Genomic DNA, 18,772 nt, shown 5'->3' on the forward strand with positions numbered 1-18,772 from the left:
AGCAAATTATTCACAGAAGTCAAAACCTACTTGGTGTCCTGAATATAAACTCTATGGACTACTGGCCTGACCTTCCCCTACAAAGACAGCTGCTTCATAGAGATGGTGCAGTAGGATATAGCCACCTCCCGTTAGTTACTTTATGGGACACAGAGTTTCGGAAATGGTGCCTAAGAAAAAGGATTGATTTTCTGATCCACAAAAGTTTCTTTACATGGCCTCCTGCCTTGCGCCTTGTGAAGACACTTTTGTTTTATTTTAGTTGTTCATAATGCTGGGAATCAAACCAGAGCCTCATACCTCCTAGGCAAGCTCTCTAAACAAGCATTTTAAAATGTCTTTTTACCTGCAGTCTGCTGCCTCAAGGTGGGAAATGGATCACTGGTGTGAGTGAGAGTGACTGGCTCGAAGTTAGAAATTTGTGCCAGTTAGAACCTGAAGAGAAGCAAGTTAAAATATCAGCAACTGTTAATACGGTGAGTAGGCCTTAATATTCAGCTAACGTTTCTAAATCGACAGAATTTTTATTTAGAAAGCAGCACGTTACCCTTCAGGAACATTCGTGTCAACAGACTTCTGACTCTCAGGAAAATAAACTTCCTAACATTTAGTTATTTTTTATCAGTCCTTGGCCTACTTCAAAAAACTATTAGCCACTTTTTTTTTTAAACTCCAAAGCCTAGAATGAGAATGTGGCAGTTACCTATTTAGTTCATAGACTTTTCTGACTTTGATAAATGTAAAATGCTATTTTCATGGGTCTTTTTTGGTTTATTTGGGAGGGTTTTGGGGAGAGTTTTTTTGCTTTTTGAGACAGGGTCTTGTTTGTTCCCAGCTACATGCTCAGGCATGTCTTGGACTCACAATGATCCTCCTGCCTCAGCCTCCCGAGTGCTGGGGTTACAGGCGTGCGCCACCACACCTGGCTTCTGTATTATTTTTAAATGGGTATACATATGTGTACATATATGTGTGAGACAGGGTCTTGCTATACAGTTCAAGATGGCCTTGAGCTCAGGCATATCTTGGACTCACAATGATCCTCCTGCTTCAGCCTCCCGAGTGCTGGGATTACAGGCATGCGCCACCACACCTGGCTTCTGTATTATTTTTAAATGGGTGTACATATGTGTACATATATGTGTGTTTGTTATTTTTGTGTTGTTTTTGATTTTTAGGTTTATCTTAAATTGCTCCAAACTATATTCTGTGCTCTGTCTGAAGCCAGCTGCTTTTAAAGAGATACCTCTAGTTTTCCATTTGAAGACTGTGATACTGATTTCCTTAAACAGTATCTCAGGAAACATCTTCTTATAGTTAAATGTTCCCAATATATTAAGTTGCCTTTTTTTCCTGTAACAAGTGATGAGAGTGTTGTTGACAAATTTACTAGAGTGCTGTTTTCTTTTAAATCAACATTGTAATTTGTTGAGGTGGGTCATGTTTGCCAGGACAGGAGAAAGGACAGTGTGAGCTCAGGAGACGGCCCGACCCTGACGGAGGCTGCAGGATGCAGTCCACGCTCTCGGCATCACGCGGGAGACCGCTGGGAGGACGGAGTGGATGACTTCTCACAGTGTTAGCCCTCAGTGCTCAGCGTTTCATACTCTAGGAGAAACTGGCCTAAGTTCAGCTTTGAAAAGAAGACAGTTTAGAATAATTTAAATAGAAACTGTAGTGTTCTTGGATTGGTCTTAAGGGTTTTTATGTTATTTATGCTTCTTGGCCCCAAGTCTATGCCCCTAAGGTAGAGGAATGTGATTACTTGTAGTTACTTTACTATAGATGCCCTTTTTGTCCCAGTTAACATCAATTTGATAGAAACGTAACTGTTAAAATCTATTTTCAGCTTTTGCTGTTGCCTTTATAGGAGAGTTTCAGGGATGGGCGCTTTTTCAAGTAGGCAGAAACCCGCGTCAGATAATTAATATCCCGGATGATCTATATGTGTACACACTGACAGTCTTCATTCTCATCTCTTCCCGTTCAACTTATACACAGTCATTAGTTTATTTCTCTATTTTAGGTGGTGTTTGATATTCGAATTAAAGCCATAGAGGAATTAAAATTAATGAAGGAAATAGGTAATCATTTACATTTGCTTTTTGGTTTGGGGCTTAATTTAGTCTTGGTTTTCCAATGAAAGACATGTAGGAAATTACAAAATAATTGAGGAGAATCTCATCTACCTACCACCCAAAATGGACAAATATCAACATTTTGTCATGTGCTTGTTTTTGTTGAAACATTATAAATGTTTCCTTACTTCCACCTGCTCCCTGCCATGCAGCCAGTCTGTGAATTTGGGAGTGTATCTAGTCCGTGTTGGTAGGTCTCACTCTTGTTTGTCCCAGCTACCCAAGTTCCTGGAGCAGCTGCCTAAGCTCTGAAAACCGTCACAGTCTCCTCCCGCATCCTGTAGTTCCCTCCCCGCCTGCTCTGCTAGGACGTGGCACACCTGCCGCACCTGCTGGGTCACGGCGCAACCACAGCATTGGCCGTGGCTGTGGCCGCATACTCAACTGTTCTCGCTCCTCCAGTCTCACACTTGGCCTTGCCTTCTTCCACCTAAGCCCATCCCACTAACGCCCCCAACCTGTCCATAAAAACCCACTTAAGTAAACGTGACTCAGACTCACCTTTGGAGTTACTCCAAGAGGTCCCGCCCAGACCCCTAACTGCAGGCTGGCTGCATTCTTTTACTGGGTCATAACCGTTAACCTAATGCGTGTGTCCAGGTTACCCTATATATTATACTTACACATAACCGTATGTGTGTGTACATTTACATTTACATAAAGTCTATCATACTAACATTCTATAAAGTCACTATTCACCCAGCATTAGTTTTCTTTACCAGCTTTATGAAGATATAATTTATATTACATAAAATTCACTCACGTATAATTCAGTGATTTTCAGTAAATGTATAGAGTTGTACATCAGTACCACAGTCCAGCTTTAGAACATTTCCATCTCCCCAGAAAGATCCCTTGTACCCCTTTGTATTCTGAGCACCTGACACTGATTAGTCTCCTGTCTATAACTTGATTTTCTGGACATCTAATATAAATATGACAATGCAATATATAGTGTTTTGTGCTGGCTTCTTTTATGCTATTTACATACCATTTTTGAAGTTTACTATTTAGCATTTATCAAATTTATTATTTTTTATTGTTAACCTAGTATTCAATTGTATGGCTATATCATACATCATTTTGTTTTACTAGTTGATAGACATCATTTCCACTTTTGAAGTAATGCTGCTATAAATATTTGCATGTCTTTGTATAGATAACGTTTTCAGTTCTTTTGGGTACATATATACAGAATTGGAATCACTGGGTCATAAAGACAAATTCATATTTAACTTCATAAGAAACTATAAATTCCAGAGCAGCTGAACCATTTATATTCCTATTAGCAGTGTGTCAGGGTTGCAGTTTCTCCACATCCTTATCAGTATGTTTATTGTCCTTTTATTATAGCCATTCTGTGAATGTGAATTGGTATCTCTTGTTTACATTTAGCAGGAATTCAAAATCAATATGCAGAAATCCATTGTATTTTTATCTACCGGCAAGAAAAAACGCACAACAAAATTAAGAAAACATTTATGGTATCAAGTAGTAGGGGTCTATTTAATAAAATGCGTGCAAGGTGTGTGCTCGGAATAGTAGAGAACAGGCAGTGAGAAACCAAGGGCCTGAGTGAGTATAGCAGTGTGCCATGTCCATGAGTCAGAATGCTGTTAGGGGCACAGTTCTCCCTAACTTGATTTATAGATGAAATGCGTTCTCATGGAAAGTGCTAGCAATTTTGTTATTTTAGAAGTTGATAACCCGATTCTAAAATGCATATAGAACAGTAAAGAACCTAAGGTAGCCATAACAATTTTGAGGATATGAACAAAAGTTGGGAGAATTACACTATCTGATTTCAGGACTTATTCTAGACAGGGTATTTTGGTGTATGGATAGACGTAGAATGCAGAGGTCAGAGAACTCTGGCCTACAACTTGCTTTTATGTAACCAGTGAACAAAGAATAGGGTTTGCATTTTTAGAGTCCGGGGATGTGGCTCTGTGATACGTGTTTGTGTAGCATGTGTGAGGCCCTGGGATCAATTGCAGCACCACAGAAATTAAAAAGTAAAGAAGAACGTACAACAGAGATCATATGTGGCTAGTGAAGCCTAAAATATTTAGAGCAGAACCAGGCCAAAAATACAGGGATGGATACAAAATAGTCAGTTGACTTTCCACAAAAGTGCCAAGGTCTTTCTGTAGGAAAGCAGTATTTTCAACAAATAGAGGCAGACCATTTGGATATCCATATGTGCCAAAAGGAACCTCTACCTGTACCTCACATGATATAAAATAGTAACTTAAAATGAACGTAGAATGAAATGTTAAATCCTAAAACTGCAAAATTTCTGAAAGAAAATGTTTATAAATTTACTATGAAGGATTTTTTTTTTTTAAAGAGGACTTAACCCAAACTCTGAGAGAAACAAATTAATTAGACAACATCAGAATTTAAAATTTGTACTCTTTGAAAGGTGTCTGAAAACCCAAACTACAAACCAGGGGAAGATATTTATAAATTTGACAGTGGATTTGCATACAGAGTATATTTTTAAAATACCTGTGAGGGTTGCAGTTAGATCATGCGCCTAGCATTGTGAGAACCTGGATTCAGTCCCAAGCACCATAAGCAAAGGAAGAAATTTGAATTGGAAAATTAAACCAGCATTCACAAAGTAAGATCTGTTTATCAATGACCAATAAGTGAAAGACGCTGAGTGCTATTAGCCATCAGATTAGAGGCATTGGGCCGGGGATATAGCTCGGTGGCATAAGCGCCTGCCTGGCAAGCGCAAGGTCCTGAGTTCGATTCCAGGTACAAAAAAAAAGAAATCCTAACAGATTAGAGTCATAACGACACACCATTCAACATGCAAGGGAACAGTTAAAATTCAAAATACTGACAAAACAACATGTTAGCAAACATGTAGAGCAACTTGGAATTCCCTTGTATTGCTGGAATGAGTATAAAATTGTGAGTCCCTTTGGAAAAGTTAGCTTGTTTTTTATAAACCTAAACGTTCACTTGCCAGTTCTACGCCAAGACGTTTATTGAAGAAAAATTAAAACTTAAAAAAAAAAAGAAAGAAAAACTAAGACATTCACTTAGAGAGGCATAAGTGGTCATAACCAAAAACTATTAATTCACATGTCCACGAGCAGATGAATGGATGGACAAATTGTGTAGCCAGTCAGTGGGCTGCTGTTCACCTCTGAAATAAGTTCTGCTGTACGTAAAACGTGAATGAATCTCAGAGTCATTATGCCAAGGGAAAGAGAGTGGGCACAAAGAAGGACAGGGTGTATGATTCCATACGTGTGGCTTTAGAGACGGAAAATTGAACCTGTAATTACAGAAGGCAGATCAGCGTGGAGGGCAGTGAGACGTTGGCTGCAGAGTGGCCAGAGGGAATTCTTGAGGTGTGATACACTTCGTCAGTTTGCTGGTGTTAATGAATGTTCGTGTCTTTATGAACCTATCTACATACTTAAACTGGATGTGTTTTATTACAAGTAAATTATACCTTGGCAAGTTCAAGGCCAGCCTGAGCTACACAGTGAGTTCAAGCCCAGCCTATACTAATGACAAGACCCTGTCTCAAAATGAGTGCTTCGTTATCTTGCCCCATAATAATGGCCCTCGCCTTTTTCCACTCTGACTTCCTCCCGAGCCATCCTTCGTATATGGCAAGAAATCCTCTTAAATACATGGGAGCTGCGCCGTGTCACACCTCTGTTCGGGCTCTTTAGTGCTTTTCCGAAGTGCATGGGCTCTCTCCTCGCATGCAGGAGCCGGCATAGCCCAGTCCTGGCCTACCTACGGCTTCATTCCCTCCACGCGTACCACTCAGCACACCTCGCAGGCTGCACGTGTGAGCTTCTGAAGGCGCAGGCCCTACCCCTAGGCCTCTCGGTGCTGTGGTTTCTCTTTGAACTTCTTTCCCTTCACTCTTTATCTCCAGACTTCAGCCGTTGCTTTGGTCTCAGCTGACATGGTGCTTTTCTCTCATCCTGACCACGGCCTCGGCTGCTGTGTTTCACATTCAGCACCTGTACTTCTCTTTCACAGTCCTTTCTGCTCTCGCTGCGCTTTTATTTGTGCCTTGAACGTCTGCCCCTCCCGTCGGGTTAGGCCTGTGGGGCACAGCCGCAGCTGCTGCGCTCGCCACTGTCCCACAGCTTCTAGCACCTTGCCTGACGCACGGAAGATACACAGGAAGTGTATGCTGAAGGAAACATTTTTTAACGTTTTTGTCTTTTTATCATGGGATCTTGCTGTGTTGCCTAGACTTACCTTGAACTCCTGGGCTCAAGTGACCCTCCTGTCCCAGGCGCGTGTCACCATGCCCAGCTAAAAGCAAAAGGATTTTAAGGACACAGTATTTAAAATGCACTTTTCTAAACTGGGGAACTATCTCGGTTCACGAGAAATTTTGTATTGGAATTACATGCTAGCTTCATATTGCTGTGGAACAGTATAACTCAGGAGTCAGAGATCCGCTGTGGTCTGATGGAGTTGAGACCTTCTAGGTCCAGGCCATTCTTGGCCATTCAGAAGGCTCAGCATCCCCGTCCCACTCACCCCTGCTCCATTCCTCTCCTGCTTTCTAAGAATTCTGTTTGGACTGAAAGCCTAGTGTGTTTTTTCCACAGAAGTAGGAATCTGTGTCTTCAAAAATAGCACACACTGGCCCTAATCCATTTTACTGAGTATAAAATCTTTCAGCATATTTAAAAATTAGGTAGCCTGCTTGCAGAGTTATGCTATGAATTTCAGTTACTGTAGTTTAGTCCCCTGGCAGGGTGGTAGAAGTTCCAGCAGCTGTGCTGTGTTGACGCTCTGGAATAAATTGGTTCCTGCACAAAGCACACGCGTGTCCCGCAGCCCGTGCAGCCACACTAACAAGTTTACTGCCGATGGGTCCCTCCCTGTCAGGCCCTTCAGCACATAGGCAGCGGAGCATGTTGCTGTGTTGCCTGCTTTTCTCCCAGATACCCCCCCTGAGACTTTGCCTGATGGATAATGGAAGGAGGGAGGTAGCCAGCAAAAAAGAAAGCCCTCAAGGAAATAAAAGTATAGAGTTGTCCAAAAAGCAGCTGCCCCTGAGAACGTGGACACTGATGTACCGTTGAGGAACTTAATGAAGGGGAACTTGGCGACCGCGGTGAGGAAGGTGGTTGCAATAAGGATGGAGTGAGCCTAGCAAAAGCAACGCAGCCAGAAGCCTTTGCACTGCAGGAGCTCAGTGACATTGAAAGTACAGAACAGAAAGTGCTGCACGGTGATTTGAACTCAGGAGAATGACCGCTTGCTAGCCAGTGGGAAAGATGCCCGGCTTGTAGCATCAGCTGTTCGGCGAGAAGTAGCCAGCCCTGCTTACAGTGCTCTTGAGGTGTGTTTTACCGAGACGTAAACATTTCAGTGCTCGGTTTCTGGTGTTTTAAGTAAATGTGCAGATACTAATTTTACTAGTTTCTTTTTCTTTCCCCAGTACTTGTTTAAACAACAGTTTTTAAATGTTTTGACAAAAATGCTCTGAAGTCGTGAACCAATTATGATTTCTCCACTGAAAATTATGATTGCTTTTCACAGTCATATTTTTTCCACTCATATTTGTACAGTCCGGCACTGCCGTGCAGAGTGAGGACTGCCCAGAGTTGAAAGGTTTGGTTTCAGTTGTTGGAAGGTTTTTTCCTTGATTTGGGTTGTCTGGCCTATCGTAGCTTCCTGCTGAACACAGTAGCGTGCCTCTCTTTAGTTTCGTTTTTTCCCCTAACCCGCTGCTTTTTGCTTACAGTTGAGAACAGCTGTTTGAGACCTCTTGATAGAAACGGGAAGCTTCTTCGTCCAGGTCAGTCTTTTCAGTAGTTTCTAAAAGCTGCTATACACCCATGCCATCCATCTTTTTTAACTTCTTTTTTAAACCTTAAATAATGGCATCCAGGGCCTAACATTCTTAAATTACTTTTATAATCTGACTTATAGGACATATTTTAATCCAGGTATTTTAGTCACCGTCACACTTTTAAATATGAAACAAGCCTCATGCATGGATTGAGTTGGAACATTGTCTGGCTTTTAATCCATGTAAACAACAGCTTTGTCCAAGTCATTTTTATTAAGTATGAGTCTTGACCATTCAGAGTTGCTCTTCGTTTTAAGTTGCACAGATCACAAGAATAATGTAGAGTGTAGAGACTGAAAATGACGCCTAACCACGGCACACATGAGATACAGCACACAGTTTTCTTCCTTTCTTTTCTTGGGGAGGAAGGTATGAAAATGTATTACTCATAGGGCAGGGCTGGGGATCAAACACAGCCTTGCACCACACTGAGCACGTACTCTACCTCTGAGTTACACCTCAGCCTTTCCTTCTTGATCTTGATGTCGAAGACTGACTTCAGGATGTGATTTTGCTGAGGGAGATGGGAATTCCAAACATTTATTACATTATCAAAATATTTTGTAGTGCCGGACAGTTCCACCTTGGAGGAAGCGGAAGTGAAGCTGGGAAGCTCACTGGGACTGTGTCTCGGGAAGGCACCAACTTCGTCTCAGGTACAGCAAGGCACCTTCAAGAAGCCCGCCTCTGTAACCCCTGTCTCACCTCTGGAGGCAGCACGCTAACTGTGCCAGTAATGCTGCTTTTCTCTGAAAGTGGTTTTTTTCCCCTTAAAATGGTCTACTAGGAATTTATCCACGTAGTTCTCTGTGTTTAAAAAATACTATGCCGATGCATACTCACCGGGTTCTTCCTCTGTAAAAATGTGAAGGGTATCTACTAGTCACTTCCAGGTCCCTGGGACACAGTAACCAACACCTGCAACTAAAAGGAGGCGAGGGTTATTTTGGCCGACGTTCCAGTCCATGGTCAGCTGGCTCCAAGGCAGGATGGCATAGCACAGGGGCCTGGCGGAGGAGTAAGTGCTCCCCTCATGGCAGGCAGGAAGCGGAGCGAGTGGAGGGAGGAACCGGGAAGGGAGATGCACCCGCCTGGGTCCCGCCCAGAGGGACCTGCCTCTTGCAGCCAGGCCTCACCTCCTAACAGCAGGTCTGCTGCTATGTCCCTATGATCCAGTCACCTTCCAAACGTGCTGCCTAGGATTACTTGAGACTTTACAGGGACATCTCAACATAAACCATAAAAAGGGAGATGTTTGAGCTGGGCATGGTAGCACACACGTGTAACCCCAGCACTTGGGAGACTGAGGCAGGAGGATCACCACAAGTTTGAGGCCAGCCTGGGCTACATAGCCAGAGCCTGTCTAAAAAAAAAGGTGAGGGTCTTTAAGGTTGAGTGACGACCGGTTTCAGCCACTGCCTTTCCCAAGTTCTGAAGTGAGCCATTTCTCTCACACTGTAATGTCTGTAAGGTAGGATGCATCTTACAGTCAGTAGCACCCTGCAGTTATCGCTGGCATTGCTGGTTGACTTGTTTTACTTTAGTGGTACAGAGAAGTATGAGTAACAACCCTTGGCATTGCAGATGTAATGAAGTACAGCATGTTGGTTTTTGACACTCTTGTTTTCTGCAGTAATGATAGTTTTGTAGCAGCTTCCCTCTCCCCTTGTCTTCATCAGGGCTCATTCTCGGTATGAATAAAGCCAGACTGGCCCTTGCCAGCAGCCCTGCCGAGCTGACAGACTTTGTTTGCAGCTCAGGGTCATAATGACACCCTTACTAGGAGTGCCCTGCGTCGGGGCACTCGGACGCCGGCCCAGCCCCAACCTGCTTCATTAGTCTCCCAGGGCCTGCTCCTTTCATCCGCTCTCCTCAGCGCCAGCAAGTAACGGGGTGACAAGCTAGCAGGAGGACAAACATGACAAGGCCGGGATGGAAGGTGAAGACAGTGCCCTCGGGAACTGATCGACAAAAGAGCAGTTTCTGTTTTCCTTGGGCACCTGAGAATGTGGGCACCGTGAACAGAAAATCAAATCCTAACCAGGTGACTCTGAGAAAAACCAGTGCTTACTGTGTGTAGTAATTGCAAACTCCTTTGCAGAGTGACTGAGACAGAGATGGAGATCGTAGGAGACGAAGCAGTGCCTGTGATACCCGTAGTTTACTAGGAGGCAAAACAGTGATGAGGGGCCATTTAAATTTCTCGGTAGATGAGATTATTGTTTAAATTATAACACTAAATTACTCAACGTACTGTTCTTTTTACATAATGTGAGGGATTTTGTTTTGTTTGTTTTTGCGGTGCCAGGGATTAATCCAGGGCCTCACATACGCTGGGTGAGCACTTAACCACTGAGCTACACCCCCAGCCCCAAGGTTTTTATTAATGGCTCCTGGATCCTTAGCTTTGCTTGCTAGGAAGTAAAGCATAGAATTTACAACTGAGGTTAAACGGCATTTTCCGTCTTGCTCTCAGCTGTTCCTATTTTTCGCGCTGGGGAGTGACATCCAACCTGGGACAGAAATGGAGGTCATAGTAGAAGAAACACTGTCTGTGAGAGACGTAAGTAATTTCCCATTTGGTTTAGAGGTCTGGGAGTGTTTGATGTTGTGAGCAGGGTAACCTGTGCTAGCACTTGAAGTCCTAAGACAAGGGTTTACGTAATATACTTCCAAGGATTGTATATACTCAAGTAGAGGGCTAGTTATGGAGCTTGAAAATTGGGAAACCAACTGGCAGTCTTAAGTAAGATTATGATTATCGGATCTTTTGCTGTTGGGATTATCAGTAGTACTTGTTCTAGAAATTTGGAGTAGGCAGAAATGGATTAAAAGGGAAAAATTTAAACCCCTCAGTATTCCACCAGTGTAACATTTTGATGTACTTACTTCCGGTGTTTCTACTTTATGTGCACCCATAACCCCACACACAGAGGTATAAATGTACATATGCATGTGTGTGATAAAATATGATCTTGCTCTTGCTAAGAACTGGGACTTTCAGTATTGGAAAACAGAGAGACAAGGACAAAATCAGTGAGGTTAAATAAAAACCTGTACTCCTGAATTTGAATCAAGAAGAGTCTTGAGGAGCTTCAACTTTTTTCTCTTAAAAGAATTTTTTTTCTGGCTCTACCCCCTGACACAGCTTAGAAACAGCGATTAACTTCATAGCAATAAGCAGCCCTAGGACCCAGAGTGTGGTTTCTAAGTACCATTTTGTACTGAAAGGAACCAAGACATCTTAGAACAAAGTTTCTATATCTAGGTCAGGAAATGGGTAAGAGGAGCCTAAATATGTTCTTGTCACAGAAAGCCATGGAGCTAACAAACACTGTTGGAATCGTCAGAGACAGAGGAGCCCGCTAGTCAAAGATGGAAGAGTTTCAACAACAGGAAGAACGCAAATTTAAATTCTATAATAAATAAAAGTATGACAGCTTTGAAATATGCAGGCGTGGATGAAAGAGAGAACCCCTCATTCCTTATCTACATACATACATACTTTTGTCCCCATACATATATAATACAAACATAAAATGTGGAAGTTCCTCATACCGCCCCCCAGCAATATTCATTAGTTATTTATAGTGGATGCTAGAGTATCATAAAGGGAAAAGGAGAATCAAACATTTATCCTATTTTTCCTTGATAAACTATACTTCTGGGTAGTTAACTAGATAATGAGTTTTCCCTGTGTAGATGTTTTCCAGGAGTTTTAAGGTACCACAGTTTTTCAGAGGAAGGAATAAAAGAAGAAGGAATTTTAGGGTATCCCAAGTTTTCAGCTTCTGAAAAATGGATCAAGACAGTGATCTCAAAGACCGCTAACAACCCAGGAAAGAGCAATCCTGAGATACGACAGAAGTTCTAGAATACCCTTCTTGCAAAAGAAACAAAAAACCAAACTGGTCTGACTACCAATTTTTAAGAGATACAGAGACATAGAAGGATGTTTACCATGGATTTTCAGCCACAAAATCCAGATTGGAAACTATTCTTCAACAAATACATTACAGGATCTGGGCAGGGATGGGGGAGTCAGCCTATAAGGTTAAAAGAGGCTTATGAGAAATAACCCATTTATTTGGACCATGATTCAAACTAAAAGAACTTCAAGTAGTAATAATTGAAGCAGAAGCAGAATATTAGAACGTTGGGTATTTCTTGATCTTAAGGAATCTTTTTTTAGATGTCATTTAGTGTTATATTTTTAAAAAGAATTCTTACCTTTCAGAGGTGCATATTAAATATTTATAAGTGAAATGATCTAGTAACTGCCATTTGCTTAACAGCCAGGGGAGAACAGGTTGGCAGGTGGTGTGGACAAACCAGGCTGGCAGTACTCAACACCGTGGTGACCATGGGAGGATCATGTGACTAGTTTTTAAGGAAAGGCTAATCTCCTTTTACAGAAGTCAGAGTTTATTGTGTATCTGTGAAGTCAGTCATATTAATCACGTTGGATCAAGTGTACACTGTTAATCCTCACAGTAAGGAAGTTACGGTTCAGGCTGGAAGGCAGTGAATGAAAGTTGGACCTGAGTCCCATTGCAAACACCAGAAACTGCTTTCCCTGCCCAAATTGGCCCGCTCAGCTCCAAGGAAGGAGGACTGACTTGTGGATCTTCTCAGTTCTACATGTCTTTATCTGTTCAAGAATGAGCCAGTATAGTCAGACTCACGTAGTGCCAAGATTCAGAAAGGGTATTTCTCCTTGGGCTGTAACTCAGAAACAAAACTGACACTGGCATAATTTTTTTTGCAGTGTTTAAAGATAATGCTGGAGAAATCTGGTCTGCCAAGTAAGTTATTTACATGATGATATACAGTATGTCCATATCCTTTACTTAAAGCAATTATCTATAAACCTAATGAAAACTTTGGAGTTTTAGAAAAAAATTTATAAACTAGAGAAGGAAAAAAGTTTAAATTTCTATATGTGCATAATAAATTTTCTTAATTGTTAATTTTTCTTAGTTAATGGTTCGTAATTGCAAACTAAAAGAAAACTAGTTCTAAGTAAAGATAACTTAGGGTTTAGGAAAGGTATAAAAGAATAAAGGTAAGATTTACTACCCAGAATTATCTAAGTCTTTCATTTTTCTTTTAACCTCATTGAGAATTTCACCGCATCCTGTTTTGTGTCCATATTTTTGTGGCATAGACTAGGGAATGTACTAGGGTGAAAAAAAATCAACCTAGGATCTTTTAAAAGAGCTTTCCATGTGAGCTTGTTGTGATGCCCTACCTCTTTGATTAGAGCACCTGACTGTTCTCAAATTTGACTAAAGTGGCTGCCCCCGGCTTTGCTATCCGGGAGGGACGCTAACATGCTCTGGACACACAGCACTCTTGTAGCAGTGGTCATGCAGGGTCACAGTGAAATCCCAATCACTTTGCCTGCTCCCCTTGTACAGATGAGGAAACTGAGGCTGAGAGCGGGTAGACAGCTTGCAAAGAGTTGTGACTCTCAGGACAGCTCCCCCGAACCCTCCCTGTGGTTCTATAAAGTCATACGCTTCACTTTTAATTCACTGCTGATTGTTTTAAGGGACTTAAGTTAGTTTTTCAAATTGATGCCAATCTTACTGTGTTTAAAACTAGAACATTAGACTAAAGAATGTCTGGAAATGTGGGGACTCAGAGACTGGCTGATGGGGATGAGAATGAGATCTGTGTTTGTTCCTCTGCCTGTAAGAGGTTTTTGCTAGCGAGGCAGCGGGGTCGGGTGCTTTCTACAAACATTACTATTTTTTTTTTTAATTTCTAAGTTTTCCTCCATTCAACCTTTGCCTCACTCAAAAAAAAAAAAATGAGAAGAGCCGCATTTCACCAGTGTAGCAGGTATATTGAGAAACAGACACGTGATCAGGTCTCTTTGACATTTATTGGCACTCGCGCAGGTCAGCGTCACTGAAACGCTCGAGGCCGGTGCAGTGCTGAGCGCTGCGGCCTAGGCTCAGTCCCCGACGCCACCCCCGAAAATACTCCCTCCAGAGCACCGCTGCTGTAGTTTGGTTAGTGTAACTGGCACACAAATGGGAGTCACTTGCCTATGCGCATTAACAGTGTCTGAGCAGTATTTTCAGCTAAAAGTAAAATAAATTCAACTTTATCATGCTTTCAGAAGGGATTGCATACTTGCGTGTACATGTACACTGGTACATGACCTACATATGTATGTGCGCTTTACATAATAAAGGTACAGAATAAATACCGTGTTATAGTAGTGGATGACATGTGCACCTGGTGGTGTTTTTGTTCACAAGATCTTGGTGGAAGAGAAAGCAAATTAGACAAACTGAGGGAATAATTCTTTTTATGCTGTAGAAGAGAGAATTTACTTCAAAAACGAATCAACAACTATTAGCAGATAAAATCCCACTTAGTATTCATTTATCCAGAAGGATTGTTCCTGACAATCCTTAGAACACACTGGGTTTTCACATCTGAGTTTGATTCCTTGGCAGGAGGTGCGTGGCATTTACGGAAGATGGACTGGTGCTATGAAGCGGGGGAGCCTTTATGTGAAGAAGTAAGATCATTTCTGTACATTTTACTCTTTAAAAAGATTGAGTTTATTTTACATTTTCATACAAGATTGCTCTCTCCCAACTCATATGAAAAAATTCTAAAGAAAGAAAGCTTTTACTTTTTTTAAGATACAAAATGTCTGTGAAGGAACCCAGGCATGGTGGCACAGGCCTTAATCCCAGCACTTGGGAGGGTGAGGCAGGAGCCCTGAGGGTTCAGGGCCAGCCTGGGCTGAAAAACGAGTCTTACCATGCCAGGGCCCTGCATATTTTAGTCTCAGAATATCCTAGTAAATTTATAATGGCAGAACTCACTTTAGTCAAGCTCTGGTGCAAACTCCTGGTCCAGCCAAACGCTTAGGGGAGTCTTAGGAACACTTTTCCCAGGACAGCTGGAATCCAGTTAAGGCTTCTGGTTGGTCCAAAGACCATGCTTTGTGAGAAAGCTTAGATCACTGTGGTCAGTTGTCCCTTCCTGGTCTTGATCTCACTGCTCAGAGGAAGAGGTGGACTTTGGAGGGTCTTCAGGACCTGCAGTTTAAATGCAGAAGGGTATATTTATTCACATGGCTTTCGCATTGTCTTCACGAGGAGGTTCCAAATCAGTATCAGGTGGCTCATCTCAAAGTTAATTCACAGCCTTCAGCACTGGCTTTTCTTCCCAGGTTTGCCTTCTCTTTCCTCTCTGTCTTCTCAAACTAAAGCACGGCTTACCCTACTTAGACTTCCTTCTTCGAGTCCAGCTCAGCCTTTAGGACCTGATCGGTCTGACACTTCTTCCTGACCATTTCCCCGCTGGCTTCCTGCTCCGAGCCTTCTTCTGCCTCGTCCCTAAAGGACTGCAGTGGCCTTCCTGACCCAGGCGCCACCCCTTGGCTCTGTCCTGCTTGCAGCAGCCGCTGTGATCTTCTAGCAGCCGCTTCATTTCTAGGCCACGTCCCTGGGTCTGTGCCCACTCTCCAGCCTGCTTTTGCTTCCTCTTACCCTCCGTCTGGCTCTTCCTCTTTCACTGTTGCGCTCTCTCAGCTCCACCCGAACAAGCCTGGCCTGTCGTCAGCCCTTGCCCTTGCCCTTGCCCTTGCCCTTGCTCTTACTCTTTTTTCCGCGAGCGGTTCCTTCTCTTCTTTGTTCTAGCTTTCCATAGTCAGTCCATCTTCTCAGGCATCACTAGAATTTCATCTGCCAGTCAGTCCCATCATTTCTCATCTCGCTGCCTTGCCTCGGATCTCTAACAATACAGCTCATAACCCACAACTTAATACATAGTTCTGTCCTGCTCTTACAATCTTAGCTTATTTCCTTTGTCTTTGGTACCTGCCTGATTATTCATTTATTTATTTCTTGACATGGTAGTAGAGGCATAGGGTTAAAAAAAGATCCAATGGTCTGTTCCTTTCAGAAGTCGTAAGTGACAAAAAAGAATTTCTGTGTTCCCAGGATGCAACCCTGAAAGAGCTTATGATATGTTCTGGAGATACTTTGCTTTTAATTGAAGGAGAACTTCCTCCTCCGGTAAGATTTTGCTTCCAAATAGACATTTTGTTAAGTAACAGTTACTGTTTTCTGATTACAAAGATGATATATTCTCATTATGGGAAAGTGTGGAAATACAGTCATAAAAGAAGAACTTTCCCAAAATCCTACCAGTCAAAACTGTTTCCTTTTCATAAATATTTTGAAATAAAATGAAATCAATTACATATAAAGTTTTATTTCCTTTTTTATATTTAACATTTTAACCTCAGCATAAAATCCAGACATATGATTTACTACTGTTTAATTCACCTGTATTCCCAGTGTTGGAAGTTTGGTTTGATTTTAATTTTTTGTTGTTACAATTAGTACTTAAAATATAAATCCTTCTAAGGTAGAACGACTAAATCTAAAGGTGTGAACATATTGAAGACCTGATTTTATATAATGCCGTATCCATATGGCCTTTATATAATGCCATTATTATCTCCATACATGGTACTTTCTCAGAGACCCTTGCACGAGTCAGCTCTCGGGGCAGTTGAGGCCCCCTTACTATCATGCGTCAGCCCATCAAGGCTTCACACCAGGCCAGTGAGCGCAAGGGCAGAAACCAGGCCTGGATCCACTCTACAGAGTTTGTAGTTCCGCCAGCAGAATACTGAACAGGAAAGCACATTGTACTGTTTTCATAAACACTGACATTACTGCAGGGTGTTTGGGGGTTTTTGGTAACAGGAATCGAACTTGCTTGCCAGGCAAGCATGCATATTACTACTTTCGTATTGAATTTTGTTGTTTTGATGTACATGTATTTAATTAAAATGAAGTTGAATATTAGTTAATCTTTACCATTTTGATAAAATACTGTAGTGTTTCTTGAAGTATATATTTAAAGTATTTTACGTAGTTATTTTTTATTTTCTTATTTTCTGTTGTTGGAAATTGAGCAGATAACTACAACTTCATTTATCTCTTACTCAATCTTTTGAATTTCCTTATTAATAAAAAGAGGAGGGGAAAACTGAACTAAAACTACCAAAATTATCTATAAAGGCAGTGGGTTCATTTCCGACAGTTCATATGTAGGAATCCTACTTAGATCCTAGGCTGTTCTATGATTGGTCGGACATAGTGGCGTAGTGTGCTCAGGAAAATGCTTGGTTACTGTTTGTACTGCTTGTTCCTTTTATCTACTAAGACACTTCCATGCAAAGAGCATTTAGTCTCCGTCATCCCAAAGTCGGGTTTTCATTATTTTAAATTTTTTATTTTAACATGTATAATGTGGGGCTGGGGGTATAGCTCAGTGGCATAAGCACCTGCCTGGCAAGCGCAAGGTCCTGAGTTCGATCCCTGGTACCACAAAAATAAATAAATAAATAAGTATAATGTATGGCAGTTGATAAATCTTAGGAAGAAAAATAATAAATTCAAGACTTTTATGTCACCAAGCTATTTCTGTCTGTGGAAGCAACAGTGAAGAGTCGCCTAACCGCTGTGCATCACAGCAGTCAAACGCTCTGTCCCGCAGGGTTTCCTGAAGGTGCCCATCTGGTGGCACCAGCCACAAGGTCCCCCGGGACGCTGGGAGAGCGAAGACCGGCCCCACAGCACCCCAGCTCAAAGTAGCTGCTGGAGAGCTGCTTCCACCCAAGGTGAGGACAAACAACCGCAGGAGCCGGCGCGTCACAGGAAAGCAGTGTCTGCTCTGAGGGCAGCTGAAATGTCAGTGAAAACCTTACTCACTTATTTATGAGTCATTGCGAGACAGTAGCACCGAGCTGCTTCTATGCAGTGTTTTGTAACCTCTACAGAAGTGCTATATATCTGATGCTAATCTTCATTATTATCTCCATACGTGGTACTTTCTCAGAGACCCTTGCACGAGTCAGCTCTCGGGGCAGTTGAGGCCCCCTTACTATCATGCGTCAGCCCATCAAGGCTTCACACCAGGCCACTGAGCGCAAGGGCAGAAACCAGGCCTGGATCCACATCTGCACGTCTCCTGGGGTTTGTGCCTCCACCACAACCCCCAGGAACTGCTGCCAGGGTATCACCACGTGGGCTTCTGAGAGGAAGTACTCACAGGCAGCATACACACCCGTGGGCGGAAGTCACCAGCGAAGGGTTGAGCTGCCCCTATACAAAGCGGACTTCCACTTCCTTATAAGGACAACACATTTTCAGTTGGGGTCTCTCTTGTACCTGTAAAGAGTTATTTTGACACTGCCTTGTTTTGTTTTGTGGTACTAGAGATCAGGCCTAGTGCCTCGTGCGTGCTGGCAAGTGCGTTACCAGAGCCACAACCTACCCCCAAGAGAATACATTTTTAGTAGGGTCAGTTCTTCAGGTACATTTTTTTATCATTCCTTAATTATTTAGCTTGTTTAGTACCTTGAAATATTATCATGTACTGTATGTCTTTTTATCTTTTAAAAAACCTCAGTAACAAAATTAATGTAAATAACTCAAATCGTTATTGTTAGAAGTTAAGACTGTATATGTAGAGTAGTGATAAAGTAAGTTATCAGCTATGAAATTTTTCTTGTTATTTTAGTTGGGTTACATCAATTCATCTTAACTAATTCTAAAATACTTAGGTGATAATTACATATAGAGTTGAACACAGATTTTTTTTAAAGGCCTGTTAAATCAGTATGCTTCTTCTCTATACCATGAGTAAGAAAAAGATACATTTTTGATGGTACTTCTATATCATAAGAATTTGGAAATGTATTTCATTACTTAGGGTTTCCTGAAAAATA

General features: G+C 42.0%; 1 protein-coding gene across 5 annotated transcripts in view; it reads left to right on the forward strand.

Moving 5' to 3' along the window:
* Usp40 (ubiquitin specific peptidase 40) overlaps positions 1-18,772 on the forward strand; it is a 78,510-nt gene that overhangs the window by 48,420 nt on the left and 11,318 nt on the right. For 4 of the 5 annotated variants that reach the window (XM_013519861.1, XM_013519858.1, XM_013519859.1 and 1 more), the window contains 9 exons: positions 353-476; positions 2,027-2,084; positions 7,888-7,941; positions 8,563-8,651; positions 10,472-10,558; positions 12,764-12,800; positions 14,469-14,533; positions 15,969-16,043; positions 17,539-17,662. In XM_013519861.1, coding sequence (XP_013375315.1) covers positions 353-476; positions 2,027-2,084; positions 7,888-7,941; positions 8,563-8,651; positions 10,472-10,558; positions 12,764-12,800; positions 14,469-14,533; positions 15,969-16,043; positions 17,539-17,662 — 713 coding nt within the window. Of the gene's footprint in view, positions 1-352; positions 477-2,026; positions 2,085-7,887; positions 7,942-8,562; positions 8,652-10,471; positions 10,559-12,763; positions 12,801-14,468; positions 14,534-15,968; positions 16,044-17,538; positions 17,663-18,260; positions 18,358-18,772 lie in introns of all 5 variants that reach the window. The other variant, XM_013519862.1, reaches the window with a different exon arrangement.

The sequence above is a fragment of the Chinchilla lanigera genome, unplaced genomic scaffold (genome assembly GCF_000276665.1).
Source record: "Chinchilla lanigera isolate Chin_1 unplaced genomic scaffold, ChiLan1.0 scaffold00052, whole genome shotgun sequence".
In the NCBI taxonomy this organism is placed as follows: Eukaryota; Metazoa; Chordata; class Mammalia; order Rodentia; family Chinchillidae; genus Chinchilla; species Chinchilla lanigera.